Genomic DNA, 13428 nt, shown 5'->3' on the forward strand with positions numbered 1-13428 from the left:
GCCTCAGCCTCCCGGAGCCACTGGGATTACAGGTGTGCACCACTGTGCCTGGTGAATTTCCACTTTTATGTCTTTAAAAAAGTTATACATTCTTATATTCTGTATCTATATTGTCAAAATCTGATATTTTTAGGGGTATAGTTCTACTGTTTGGATTTTCTGCTAATTCTCCCTCATTGCATGGTTTTAAATTTTGGATTGTGAGTTCATGGTTGAATCTTTAGAAATCCTGTGAAATATGAATTAAAGGTGTGTGTTCCTCCAGAGGAGATGCACATTTCTTTCTGCAAATATGCCCCAGATGTTCTAATAAAAAACCCCACTTTAATTGGTAGGCTTTGTATTTCTTAAATCATGAAGATAATATTTGCACATTTACACATACTATATATTATAACAAACTTATATGGAATCATATCTGGAGACTAATTCTTAAAAAAAACATTTATTTTCCCTAGAGACCAGGCAGAGTTAGATAACTCACCTTCTGTTTTGCCTAATAGTGTATTTTTTTTTTCTTATCTATCCAGGAATAAAAAAACCTGCACGGCTATAACTCTTAGAAGGTCATGGCTTGAGCTGGGCTCTGTGGCACTGCCCCATAATCCCAGAGACTGGAGAGGCTGAGGCAGGAGGATTGCAAGTTCAAAGTCAACCTCAGCAATTTAGCAAGGCCCTGAGTAACTTAGCGAGACTGTCTCAAAATAAAAATAAATAAATAAATAAAAAGGGCTGGGGATGTGGCTCCATGGTTAAGTGTTCTTGGGGTCAATCCCTGGTAACCATAACAACCAACAGCAACAACAAGAAAAGAAAGGTGAGGATGTGAGGAGGTGATTAGACCACAAAGGCGACACCCTTATAGATGCTATTAGTGACTTTATAATAAACTGAGGGGGCTTTTCTGTCCTTTCCACCACGTAAGGACACATCTAGAAGGTACCATCTAGGAAGCAGAGAGTGAGCCTTCATCAGGATGCGGAATCCTCTGGTGCCTTGATCTTGGAATTCCCAGCCTCTAGAACTGTGAGCAACAACCTTCTGTTGTTCATGAATTTCCTGATCTAAGGTATTCTGTCATCATAGCCGGAGTGGACTGAGGCACACGGCATTTATTCTCACCATAGATTTCTCCAGTGAATACTATGAATTTCTGCTTGAGGGCTTTCTCCAGATGTAGGAGTCAGTTTGCCCCATTAGTGCAGTTGCACCAGAGTTGCTGAGTCAGGGCCTCCTAAGAACAGCTCTCACCAAATAATACTCTGGTTTCTCTCTCCTTCCAAGGGGACGTCTTTGAGGCCTATTCCACAGAGGTGAGCCAAGGTCCCCAGAAGGACGGAGCCTTGGTTCCCTGGGTGATTACCTGGATTCGCTCCCTTCTCTTCCCCGTGTCTCTTCTTCACTCTCCTTTCTAGGGAAACCTTGAACTTCATATTTAAATCAATTCCTCTAATTTATATGGAATATGAATTCTGCGTACTGTTAGCACAGTATGCAGCTACGGCTTCACCTCCACAGTAATATGGACAAAGTTTTTTTTTTTTTTTTTTGCTTTTGTGGTATCAAGAACCATTTGAACAGATTTGGGTCAGAACTGACGCTACAGATGGTCTTGAGGTTGGCATGAACTAGACATACCTGAGTACCTGACTTTGGATTTGGTGAGAACATTCCAAATAGTATAAAGTATACTATATAGTATTCCAAAATAGAACAAGTGGATACACAGCTTAGGTATGTAGCACTCTTGGAGATTCTTGTGACGAAGCCACTTTGATACTAAGGAGGTTGATGGTAAAACTGACAGTGAGATGTTTCTTGGAGATTTGTATCAAGGTGAGAAGGGGGAGAGTGGAGGTAGCACAGAAAGGTGTAAACCCATGGCACTGCCCCCTCCTCTGTAGGAGAGACTGCCAGTTGGTGGCCCGAGTGTTGAGCCTGGCTTTCAGATCCACTTTGTGGGTCTAAACAATGTTTAAAAGCACTTAGCCTAGTTGCCACATGTGTAAATTGGGAAGTTGAGCTTGCAGATGAGGAACTCTAGGCTTCTTTTAAACAATTAGGACATGGGGCATCACTGACCCACTATCACACATGGAAATTCCATGGAGCGGAACAACAGACTGCCTCTAAAGAGGAGGTGAATGTTGTTGTCCCCTACATTTTATTTTGTTAAGTTGAAACTGATCCTCTTCATTCGTTACAAGTGCTCCTCGATGCGTGATGGGGCTAGGTCCCAATAAACCTATTGTAAGTTGAAATCTATGTAATGTCCCTCACCTATTGAAGTCACAGCTTAGCAACACAGCAGGGCATCTGGGGAGCCGTGGCTCACTGCCACCGCCAGCCTCACGAGGGAGTTACACATCTCAGATTGCCAACCCGAGAAAAGATCCAGACTCAAAATTCAAAGTGTAGTTGTTACTGAATGTGCATTTATTTTGCACCATTACCAATGGCATTTGTGCCTTTGAAATGTGGGGGATGTGGTTTTGCAGAAAAGTATCTGTGGCTTCTCTCTCTTGCTCATTCTTCTGCTGTTGTTTTCTAGAATTCTGAAGGTCGAATTCCCAGGAGGCTGAGATCAGGTAGCATGCCCAGGCACCTCCTGTTCATCTCGTGGTGACTGACTTTAAAGCCTCAGATGGGTTTTTGTTGGGACAGTGGATGCAAGCCCATGCTTGGTTTAAGCACTGGTTCGAGCAAACCAAGAGTGACTGGCCGTTTTCTCCTTGAGTATATTTTGAAAATCTGAACACTCATTTACATACAAGTTGTCTTTTAACTTAGTCAAAACTGAAGCCAAGTGTGAGGTGGGAAAAACTCTAGAAAAATGACCTTTTTTGTCCACTCTGCAATCTATTTGGGCTCCAAGCAGTTCAGTGGAGGTCAGGGCTAGAAGCCTTGAAGCTCCCAGTACTTCCCCTTGGGAATCCCGTCCGTCCAGTGATACAGACCTGAGGCAGATGATCCTCGTGGAGAGGGAGGGAGGATTTTGACATTTCTCTGATGGTGGAAGTTGGTGGTAGCAAGCTCCTTCACATATGGAGAAAAGACCAGAAGAATCAGGTCTGGCATCAAGCTTTCAAGCTTTAGGGTCCCAGGTCACCTGTAATACTTTCATCAACTGTCCCCTGCTGTGTTCTTCTGTTTACTGAAGGCTGTTAGCATCCTTAATGAAGCTCATATCACAGAATGCGGCAGCCTTTACTCTAAACAAGTGTTTGAACTTTCAATGCTTCATGAAAATGCAGTATTCTTTATCTGTGGTTTCACTTTCTACAGTTTTAGTTACCACCACAGTCCAAAATTATTAAATGAAAAATTTCAGAAATGAACAATTTATAATTTCTACATTTTCAGCCATTCTGAGTAGCATGAGCAAATCTCATGCCATCCTCCTCTACCCCACCTGAGACACAAATCATCAGTTTGTCCAGAGTATCCATGCTGTATATACTACCCACCTGTTAGTCACTTAGAAGCTGTCTTAGTTAGCAGGTCAACTGTGGCAGTACTCTAGTGTGCTTTTGTTCAAATTACTCTTATCTGACTTATTAAAGGGTCCAAAGCACAAAAGTAACAATGCTGGTAATTTTATGTGGCAGCAGATTTTTTTATCTACCTTATTAGTATTGTTGCTAATCTCTTACTGTGCCTGATTTATAAATTAAACCTTATCTTAGGCATGAATATGTTGGAAAAACATAGAATATAGGTTTTGATACAACCTACCATTTTAGGCATCCCCTGAGAGTCTTGGGAATTTGGATAAGAGGGGACTGCTATATGTCAATTCCACATGAAATCTGTATTAGTAGCAATCTTATGGAATTGTTGGACCTCAAAATTATAACCAAGCCCCATGGATCTTTTGTATACACACACAAATAAATCTTACAGGGTCCTGGGCAAGAGGGGGGTGTGAGTAAAACACCTCAAAAGAAGGACTGCCTAAAAAGGTCCTTTGCACTTTGGAGATGTGGGTATAAAGAAGGGGGCCTGGTTTTAGTTTACGTGGTATCCTTGACCTAAAACTGGATGAGTTCTCACGGTGGTTTTTATGCTTGAAGAGGAAGCAGAGCTTGCCTGGGAGGGTCCTCTGGGGCCCTGCCATTGGCTGGCCTTGCAACCACGGTTAGGACACACAGCCTCTTTAGCTCAGAGTTTTCTCTTCTGAACAAGGGGGGCCCTTGGGTTGAAGCCCTGAGGCTCCCTCTGGCCTGAACATTCTAAGGGAACCCCTAGCCTGCCCGAGGGAAGGGCCTGGCGGAATGCTGACCCCTCCTGCAGAACGCCAGGCTTGTGGGGAGATGAGTCACCAGACAGCAGCTTCTCCTCATACCTGAGTGTTTCATCAGAGGCCACAGACACACTCAGTCTGTCTCAGGGGACATCAAGCCAATACCCAGCAGCTGCCCTGGGCCCCTCACCCCATGTTGGGGCAGGCTTCCTTCTCCTCCAGAGCCACTGAGAACTATAACAGAACCAGCCACAGTCCTCCATGTCTACAGTGGCCATGGTCCTGTGTGACCTGCACCCTTCATCTGTGACAGGAGGGTGGACCGGTAGGATGCACTCTATCACCCCACCCTCTGCTGATGGGGTGACGGCACTAGCCATTCAAGACAGTTGCTGGGAATGGGAAGAAAGACAGTGTCTGGTTTTCTGAGTTCTGCAGGACCTCATCTCCTGTGACTCTGTCTCTCAGAATTACTTAGCAGGTGTGTCCAGGTGCTGACGGAAGGGAACTGGGTCACGTCTTAAGTACGAGATCCTTAGAATGAAGCCTCCTTCCCAGTTACTTGGACATTCGGGATGTTTTCATCCAGGTGGATAGACCAGAGAGAACTATGTGGTTTTTCTCTTTGTAAGTAAGGAGGAGTAAGGACAAAGAGTTGTGAAGGGACTCAACAGTCTTGGGAAGAACAGAACCCAAGGACCCATCAGCACAGGTGGTCCCACGGAACAACCTCAGTAGAAAGCCGGACCACAGTCAGATCCAGACCAGAAATCACATGGAATGTCCAAGTGGAAAGACAGGTCAGGACTGCGTCCTAAGATGGAGTTAGTGAAAAATGGTAAAGATGAGCCTGGATCATGCAGATGGAATCCATCCTCTCCTCTAAGTGATGCTTCTGATTATATGTGGATGGGGATCATGACAGGCATAAACTCAAGGATGTTTGCAGACCAAGGAGTAATAACAGGGGGGACAATGAGTTACAAGACGATGACCCAGCACAACAGAGAGAGCACATCATTTGAGGGAAAAGCACCGCAGTGGGGGAGCTTTGTAGAAGGAAGGGTCTTAAGGATCTAGTAGGCAGCATTAAGGAAAGAGATCTCAATTTGCTGATTGATCACTGAGTCCAGAATTCACTGAGGGTCACTCAAAACCCTCATCCTAGCTTGATCTGAGGCGATTAATCTTTATCTTTAGCCGTTCAGTAAAATGCTGAAATAAATGTCACCACATCTTTAAGAAGGTATAAAAGTTATAGGTAAGTATAAATATCAACATAAATATGCCAAGCAAATTAATGCAAATCATTGGAATCAATATTTTTTGAAGCAAAGTTGAGAAAAATATAAGTGGAACGATGGTGTGATGGCTTGTGTGTACTTTACTATTAAAGATTTGAAAGCATTTTAGAAAAATCTGCTGCATTAGGTGAATGCTTAAGATAATTCAATCACTGAATCTGTGGTCAAGTTACCCATCTGCAAAAAGTATATAATTTGTTGAATTAAAAAAAGTTTGGTTGTAGTAGGTGGCATTTAATTGTTTAAAGGGATAAATTGAAAATACAGTATAAGGAGAATAAATTGAGCACTGAAACAGAGAGAAACCCTTCGAATAAGAAAGAGCCCCACCGTGGGAAAGGATTCCAATGGTTAAGAGGCAAAGGGAATCCTGATGGCTCGATTTTGGATTTCTTACTGAGGCTTGGGCTGTTTGGAGCTCCCTGTGAGAAGGGAGATGGATGTCAGGTTTCAAATAAGGGAGCCCTTTGATAGCTCCCTGGGTGACCAGGCAGCCAGTGTGAATCTTCGGACGAAGAATTGTGCTTGGAAAGAAGACCAGGGGTTTCTGGGCTGGCAATGCTTCCCTTGGCAGTTGGGTTGGTTACCACTCACCTCTGTTCTAAAGGCGGAGAGGCCCTGGAGGGCTCACTGGCTAGGAATTTCAAGAAGGGCCACACAATGACGCTTTCCTGGATACCACACAGGCGCTGCCAAGGGCTGACATGCATGCTGCCTGCTGCCCATAAATCACCCGTTAGCCTCACACAGGCTAAGGCTTCCTGGTGGACCCCAGTGTACTTCTTCCGCGGTCCACTTGGTTTCCCCAGCACCCCAGAACAAAGCTACTGGTCAGGGACCTGGAATAGTCGCTCACAGGGTGTCCCAGAAAAAGAACAACTCCAGCCTACATGGCGTGTTGTTTCTGAGCCCATCACCCTTTTCTTTCAATGTAAACGCCCTTCTGTTGCTTGGTGTTGGAAGGAGCTGGGCACGGTCCCTGCGCTGTGTCTTCCCGCTGTTGTCTACAGTACAGATGACCTCTGCCAACTGCGTGCTCCTTAGTCACTGGGCTCCCAGTGCCTGCTGGACTCTGCCAGGTGCTCAAGCTGCACAAGCCCCACCTGGGCAGTGTGGGCTCCTTCACCTTTGCTCACCTGGCCCTCGATGGCCCTCTTGCATCCTCCTCCTGTAGGCTTGGGTCTGAGCAGTGCCCAGGATTACCAACACCGGCTGCTGCTTGGGATTGTGCTGTGTTGCAGCTTTACAAAAAGAGCTGCCAGTCTGGAGGACAGCCCTCCCTCTTCCTTTCCTCTCCAAAGAGTCTCCTCCTAACCGATGAACAGAGCTAGCTGCCCACAGGGGTCTCAGCTGGAGATTGGAAAGAACAGCATTTCAGAAGATAGTTCTTGCCTGCCCAAGAGGTCTCTCTAGAACCACCGACTTTTGGCCTTTTCTCCTCTTTAGGTCTCTATTCTCCAGATTACTCAGCCTCTCCTTTACAAAGTGCTTAGGAGAGTTAACACTGCTTTTTGGCTGCAAAATGGTCACCACCAAATGGAAACCAGGAGTATCCATCCAGGTGACTGGGCCCCACCAACACACACCTACAGCAATTCACTTTCAACTAGCATTTAAAATACCTGGATGTCGATATTGACACCTTGTGTTTCTTTTATCAACTTCCTGTCTTTAAATTTGAACCCAAAATCTTGTCCCACTTGAAGCAGCCTACTGTTCAGTCCTGTATACCCAAAGCTATCACTTTGGAACTGCATCTCTATCTCTGTGGCTATGTGTCTATTTTTTCCTTAATTGTACAGTTTTATAGCCCTATTAATCTGGGAAAATAAGAGATAAATTGCTTTCTGTATGCAGTATTTGAAGGCATGACTACATAGCCTGTGATTTTTTAAAATGTTGTTTCTTTGCTCCATTTACTTCAGAATTATTAGGTTCTTAGGAAAAATGGTTTAAGATTTTTTTTTTCTATGAGCATTTTATCAATATGCCTTGTTCATTGTTTTTTGTGGTCAGGTCCTTTGCAGTTCACTCTCTATTTTGGAGGAAATGTTGCCAGCATTGTTTTGCATTCTTCAAGTCTGATTAGTTGTCCTGTTTGACCACCAGGATGGATCGATTATGCAGGTCCAAGTGACCTGATATAGACTTTGTAATTAAGGGACTTTTTGAAGGTCGGGTAGACCCCGTAGCAACCTTCAGCAACACAGGAAGCCTAGGCAGGAAGTGTGGACAAAGTTGATTGCTTTCAAGGACAGAAGAGCAGGTGTCAATGGCTATTTGAAGCATGATGACCAGAAGCCATGGTAACCTGACTCTGGAAACTCCCAGGGGCTGGCCAGGTCCCATAGGGTTCACCCACAACAGTTTCCCCTCTGGTCCCCGCTCACCAACTACTGCACAGAGGAAGCCATTGTCGGTTGTGGGAAATGGGCTTCCAGATGAAATAAACACGCCAACGGCACAGGGCGCTCTGACTGCGGTAAACACTGCTTTTAATAATTAGAGAATGGCCCTTCGTTTGACTCTTTGAATTGGGAGATGGCATTTCCAGATACCACCTGACAGCAGAAGAGAACTTGGTCCTTGTGGCTAAAAAGAGCAGAGGGAGCTGCCCTGCGGCTGCTGCAGGCTCCCAGTGGATGCTGGAGAGGGAGGAGCCCAACCCGCCCAGCCCTGAATCGCTGGGCACGGAGTCAGAACTCGTAGGTTCAATGTCATGGCTCAGTTTGGCCTCTTTATTTCCATACTCACTAGGCATATGCCTCAGTTTCTACATCCAGAACATGGAGATAAACATCCTGCTTACCTCAAAGGGCTGCTCATAAGGGTTAAACTGAGGCTTACAAAGGGAGGGAGTTTGTTAAATTTTAAACTGACGTTTAAAACAGAGAAATTATTATGACAATGATTCTCTGAAAGGAATCCTACAATTTTCTTGTACTTATGGTGCCTATTAAAAGGGCACTAATCTCATACCTGCAGCTCCACCCTTGTGACCTAATCATCTCCCCCAGATCTTGACTCCTAATGCCATCACCTCGGGGGTTAGGATTTAACAGGAATTGCGGGGAGACACAAGCATTCAGTTCCTAGCACCTTCCCTGACTCTTCCCCACACCCTGCGTCTCCCATGGCTGCCAACTTCCTCCTCTAATCTTATGTATTTCAGTAATCGAATTCACATCTTGGTGTCCCAGGGGCCTTGGAGAAGTCGATATACTGGTGCGCATTTGTCCCCGGGCTTGTTGTATTATTTGACAATTAAACAAAGAAGATGCTTTTGTTTTCTGATGGAGACAGTGACTTTTTGACTTCCTTCTGCTTTTTCAGAAAAAATTTTGCTCACTTCCTGATTGGTATCCAGAGCCCAGAAACTGCACACGCAGCTCCTTCTTTCTCAAGGATTTTTGTAGTATTCAGAACAGACCTTACTCTCCTCCCTGCTCCTGACACATGGAAGTTACAGGATGAAAAGAGAAGCCCGAATCCTAGGAAACAATGGCTCCTTTGTTTTGTCAGACAGCCCTCCCACTTCTGGCCCCACCATGAGATCTAGAAGTCTCCATTGAGCGCTTGGGAGGTCTGGACTTCACAGAAGTGTGGCCTTTGCCCTGTGACATCCATGCCCAGGGCTCGGGTGCTGCCCCCTTCTGGGCAGGGAGATGTCACCACTCAGGCCTGAACCAAAATGGCTGTCAGGTACACCCGACCCTGCAGAAGGTTCCAGAACATAGCTTGCCCTTCGACGGACCCAAAAGTCTACCAAAGAGCTCCCCTGATACTCAGGCTGTGGAAATGATGTTAACTCACACTCTCATGGTGTCTTTCCAGAATTATTATTCTCCCTGGCTACACACCCTATTTCTAGCCACAAATAGCTTCTGTTTCAATATCCATGCTCCTATTCACTCTCCAAAGGATCTTTCCAAAATTCAACCTCCTCATTGCTAAAGGGAGGGAACCCATCCTGGTCTTGGGGCTCTGCCCACATTTCCTGCCTCATTTCTCACCCCTGCCTAGTGCCTACAGCCCTTCCTCATCGTTCTGAATGCTAAACCAGTTCAAGCCGTTGTCTCCCTGCCTTCCTATGTGCTGTTCTATGTGACCAAGTTCTCCTCCCCTGTCCCCTCTCTGTTCCATCTTGCCTACTGGACAAGCTCTAGCCAGCAGGGGCATTCAGAGAACAGGCTCTGGAGTCAGACAGGCTGGGGATGCATTTGTTTTAATTCCACAAATATTTGTTCAATGTCTTGTCTTCTCTGTGCCCTAGGGGTGTGATTCCACCACTCTTAGCTGTGTGGCCTCCGAAAAGTTAGCTGACATCTCTAAACCTCAGTTTCCATGTTTGTGAGAAGGATGCCTACAAAGGACTTAGCATGATCCCTGATGCATATAAGCAAACCTCCAATGAATATGAGATGTGACCACTGCTATATTTTTTCATTTGCTAAATTTCAACTTAAGTTTAATGAATTCTTCTTGGACAGCACCAACCTGACACTCTTCTGAACACCCTGACCCCTGGTACACCATGCCTGCTTCTGTGGCAGCCCTTCCTTCATACAAAGGATTCATTGCCTGATCCTCCCATGGCTCCTGGATGAGGACTGCATGTCCCCCTGTGGCGATCAGGTTGTGTCCTGCTCCGAATGACTCTTGGACGCAGAGAACATCTGTTTTCAGGCTGTGCCTGAACCTGAGTCATACTATTTTCTCAAGCAGTAATTTGCCGTGAGCTACCCCATTTGGAGTTCAAGTGCCAAGGTCGAATGATTCCACACCTTGTTTGTGCAAGTCAACAACCACCACCTGCCCCGCACCCCCTAAGGCACAAATTGATAGATAATGTATACATGCCAACTGACCACACCAAACCCAGGCGTACCCAGACATGTGGGCATCCCAAATCACAGCAGTCACATGGGACATGGGAATCTATCAACCCCACCAAATGAGAACCCTTCCCTCAAGACATAAAAGGAGGAGTCCTCCACCCCGAGACTGTGCATGGTAGCTCCTTGACCCTGTCACCTGGTCACTCATCATAGCCTTGTCCAGATAGATTGCCACCATGAGGGACCTGCAATTTCCTGTCCCTACTGGGCTTCAGCAAGTGTGGTTTCTCCTGCTTGCAAAGACCACACAGAGCCGGCTCCAAGCTGACACCCCAGGGACACTTGACACTCGACTGAAACTGCCGTCCATCTGGACCCTCTGCTTGGACAATTCTGAGGAATTGGTTAAAATCCTTATCTGACCACCTACAGTGGGCTTTTGGCTCCATTGCATCCTGTAAGCCAGCGGCCACTTTGACCCTTTCTTAGTCTTTCTGTGACCTATTTATCTATATCATCATATAAAGTGCATGTGACTTGAGTGTTTAGATATTAGAAATTAAGATGGGAATAAAAAAAACAAACAAACTTGTGTTTGCCTGGCTTGTGACAACCAGGTGACCCACAAGTATTCCTCTGTCAGAGATGAAAGTGGTGTCGCCTGTGAATTTATTATTCAATAGATTCTGACACTGTGGAGAGACACAAGGTGTTTCATCTACGTTAATGACACAGCACACTCCTGACACCTCCATTCCTTTATTCCCAGAGCCGAGAGCAGGGCTTGTACCTGAGGTTTAATGGCTCTGCGGAGTAGCTCCCCTCCCTCCCACGGCGGGGAGTCACACCCCAGATCTTCAGACTATAGGTCCTAGTTCTTTCCCTGATGTCCCCAGTCCTCATGCCTCTGGTGACAGTGATTTGGCAGTAGTGGCTATAGTCTGAAAGGTAACAACTTTTTATATGATGATGAAACATTCAGAAGACACATTCTGACCACTCTGGGCATCTCCAGTCTTGCTATTATTCTACATCTTACACGGACAGGATACCAACGATCCAGGGTCCCATTGCCATTGGAAACAAGAGGGACTGGATCAGCACCTGCACCATGAATTGTGTCTGCCCTGAATCATGTGCTGGGTCCTAACTCCCATCCTCAGAATGTGACTGGTTTGAACTGGGGGTCTTTAAAGAGGTGGTTAAGTTTAAATGAAGCTTAATCCAATCTGACTGGTGTCCTTCTAAGAGGAGGAGATCAGGACACAGTGACACATGGAGGAGGGAAGCCCACATGTGGACAGACACAGGGAGTGGACAGCTGTCTGCAAGGCAGGGGGAGAGGCCTCAGGAGAACCAACCCTGCCCACACCTTCACCTCACACCTGCAGCCCCCAGAACTCTGAGGCAATGGTGTCCTGATGTTAAAGTCACTAAGTGGGTGATACTTTGCAGCCTTGGGGACTGAGACACACCCCAGTGGGGCGGTTCAGACATGTTACTCATTGGACCTTGACCTTCCTGTGGGAGGGCTGGTTTGGCCACTGGGGGACGCCCAGTCTCCCTCTCCTGTCTGTGCTGCCGTAACAGAACAGCACACACGGGGCCATTTGTAAGACAGAGATTCTTGGCTTATTGTCTGGAGTCTGGGAAGCCCAAGGTCCAGGGTCCAGGGGACTTCTTGCTGTGTCATAATGCAGCAGAGCGACAAAGGGGTCGGGGAGACCAGATCTATTCTTCTGTCACTCCCCTCCTCCTGGATTCCTGGATAATGACGCCGATCTGTGATTCAGTGGGTCAGACCCTGATAGCGTCATCTCTCATTTTGTCCTGTCTCCCAACACAGCTGCACCTGGGAAGAAGTTTCCCACACATGACGTCTGCAAGGCCCCTTCAAACCAAGGCCCTTTCGTGATCCTTAGCTCTAGAGAAACCCCTGCATCCACAGCTTCTCTCACAGAGCTTGCTGATTAAGATGGATGATCGATGGTGCCCCAGGGGGCAGCTCTGGAAGTTCTAGAGGCGGATGGGGATCTTGGGGTAACTTGCAAACTAAACATACTGGAAGGTGAGCCCAGGTGCACAACCTGGGGGGCGGGGGGAAGCCTCTCGGAGGCATCTTTTCCTAATTTTCCGTGGGTGAGGTTCCATGATTTGGAAGACCCATTGGTCATTTTGTTCTTTGGGGGCTCCTGGGTTTTGCTGGTGAACTGCTGCAACTCGATGCTTGGTTTCTTCTACTCGCTCTGGGTCATTCTCACCAGGCTCTCTTCCCTCCACCCCTCCTTCTCCCATGGGCTCCCAGTCGCCCCTGCAGACTCACTGCAGCTGGAGAAAGTGGCTGGTCCCCCTCTCCCTTCACCCCACACCCACTGAGCCCTTAAACAGCCCACAGCAGGAGGCCTGCTCTCCCCGTAAACACAGGTGGACATTTGAAAGAACTCACCGCAGCTCTGGTAGAACACCCCCAAGCCCTCGTTCCTGCAGGCCACGTGTGTGGGCCACATTTCCCCTCTGCCCCCGTGGCCTCCGCCGCTGGGAGAAATCAGAGTCCAGACCAGGAGGGCAGCCGCGAGACCGTTCATGGCGAGGGCCTGTGTGTGTGACCAACAGAAAACCCACAGGCCCAGTAAAAGGGCCCCAGAGGCTCTTCCTCTCCTCTGACGAAGGGAGAGGCCTGTTGGGTTTCACTTCTCAAATCTCAGGCTCCTGAGAGCGCACTGTGAGAGCAGGAGGTGAAGTCCATTCCCGGGGGGCCACGGGCACTTGGGTGGTCAGGATGAGGCTGGTCGGGGTCTGGCATCCAGGGGATGTTGACTTTCTGTTTTCTCAGGGAGCAGACCAGCCAGGGATGCCTGGCATTGTGCCTGGGGTCCTTCAAAACGGCCCTCCTTAGCGTCCCCAGCCCCAGGTGGAGTTGTAAACCCAGGAACGATAAACCACAGGCCTCCACGTGTTTCCCATCAGGAGCTCCCGGCCTCTGGAGGATCCCGATGTGGGCCGTGGGCCCGGGATCTGGCTGGGACCAGCAGGGAGCACTGGG

The 13428-nt window shown here is 47.3% G+C and overlaps 1 protein-coding gene across 2 annotated transcripts in view; it reads right to left on the reverse strand.

Annotated features, from left to right (window-relative positions):
- The window catches only part of LOC144257328 (lymphocyte antigen 86-like), a 66879-nt gene extending 53909 nt beyond the window's left edge, over positions 1-12970 (reverse strand). For both annotated transcript variants that reach the window (XM_077803565.1, XM_077803566.1), the window contains exon 1: positions 12832-12970. In XM_077803565.1, the coding sequence (XP_077659691.1) occupies positions 12832-12970 (139 nt within the window). The remainder of the gene's footprint in view (positions 1-12831) is intronic.
- Between the last annotated feature and the right edge of the window lie 458 nt (positions 12971-13428).

The sequence above is a fragment of the Urocitellus parryii genome, chromosome 10 (assembly GCF_045843805.1).
Source record: "Urocitellus parryii isolate mUroPar1 chromosome 10, mUroPar1.hap1, whole genome shotgun sequence".
NCBI lineage: Eukaryota > Metazoa > Chordata > Mammalia > Rodentia > Sciuridae > Urocitellus > Urocitellus parryii.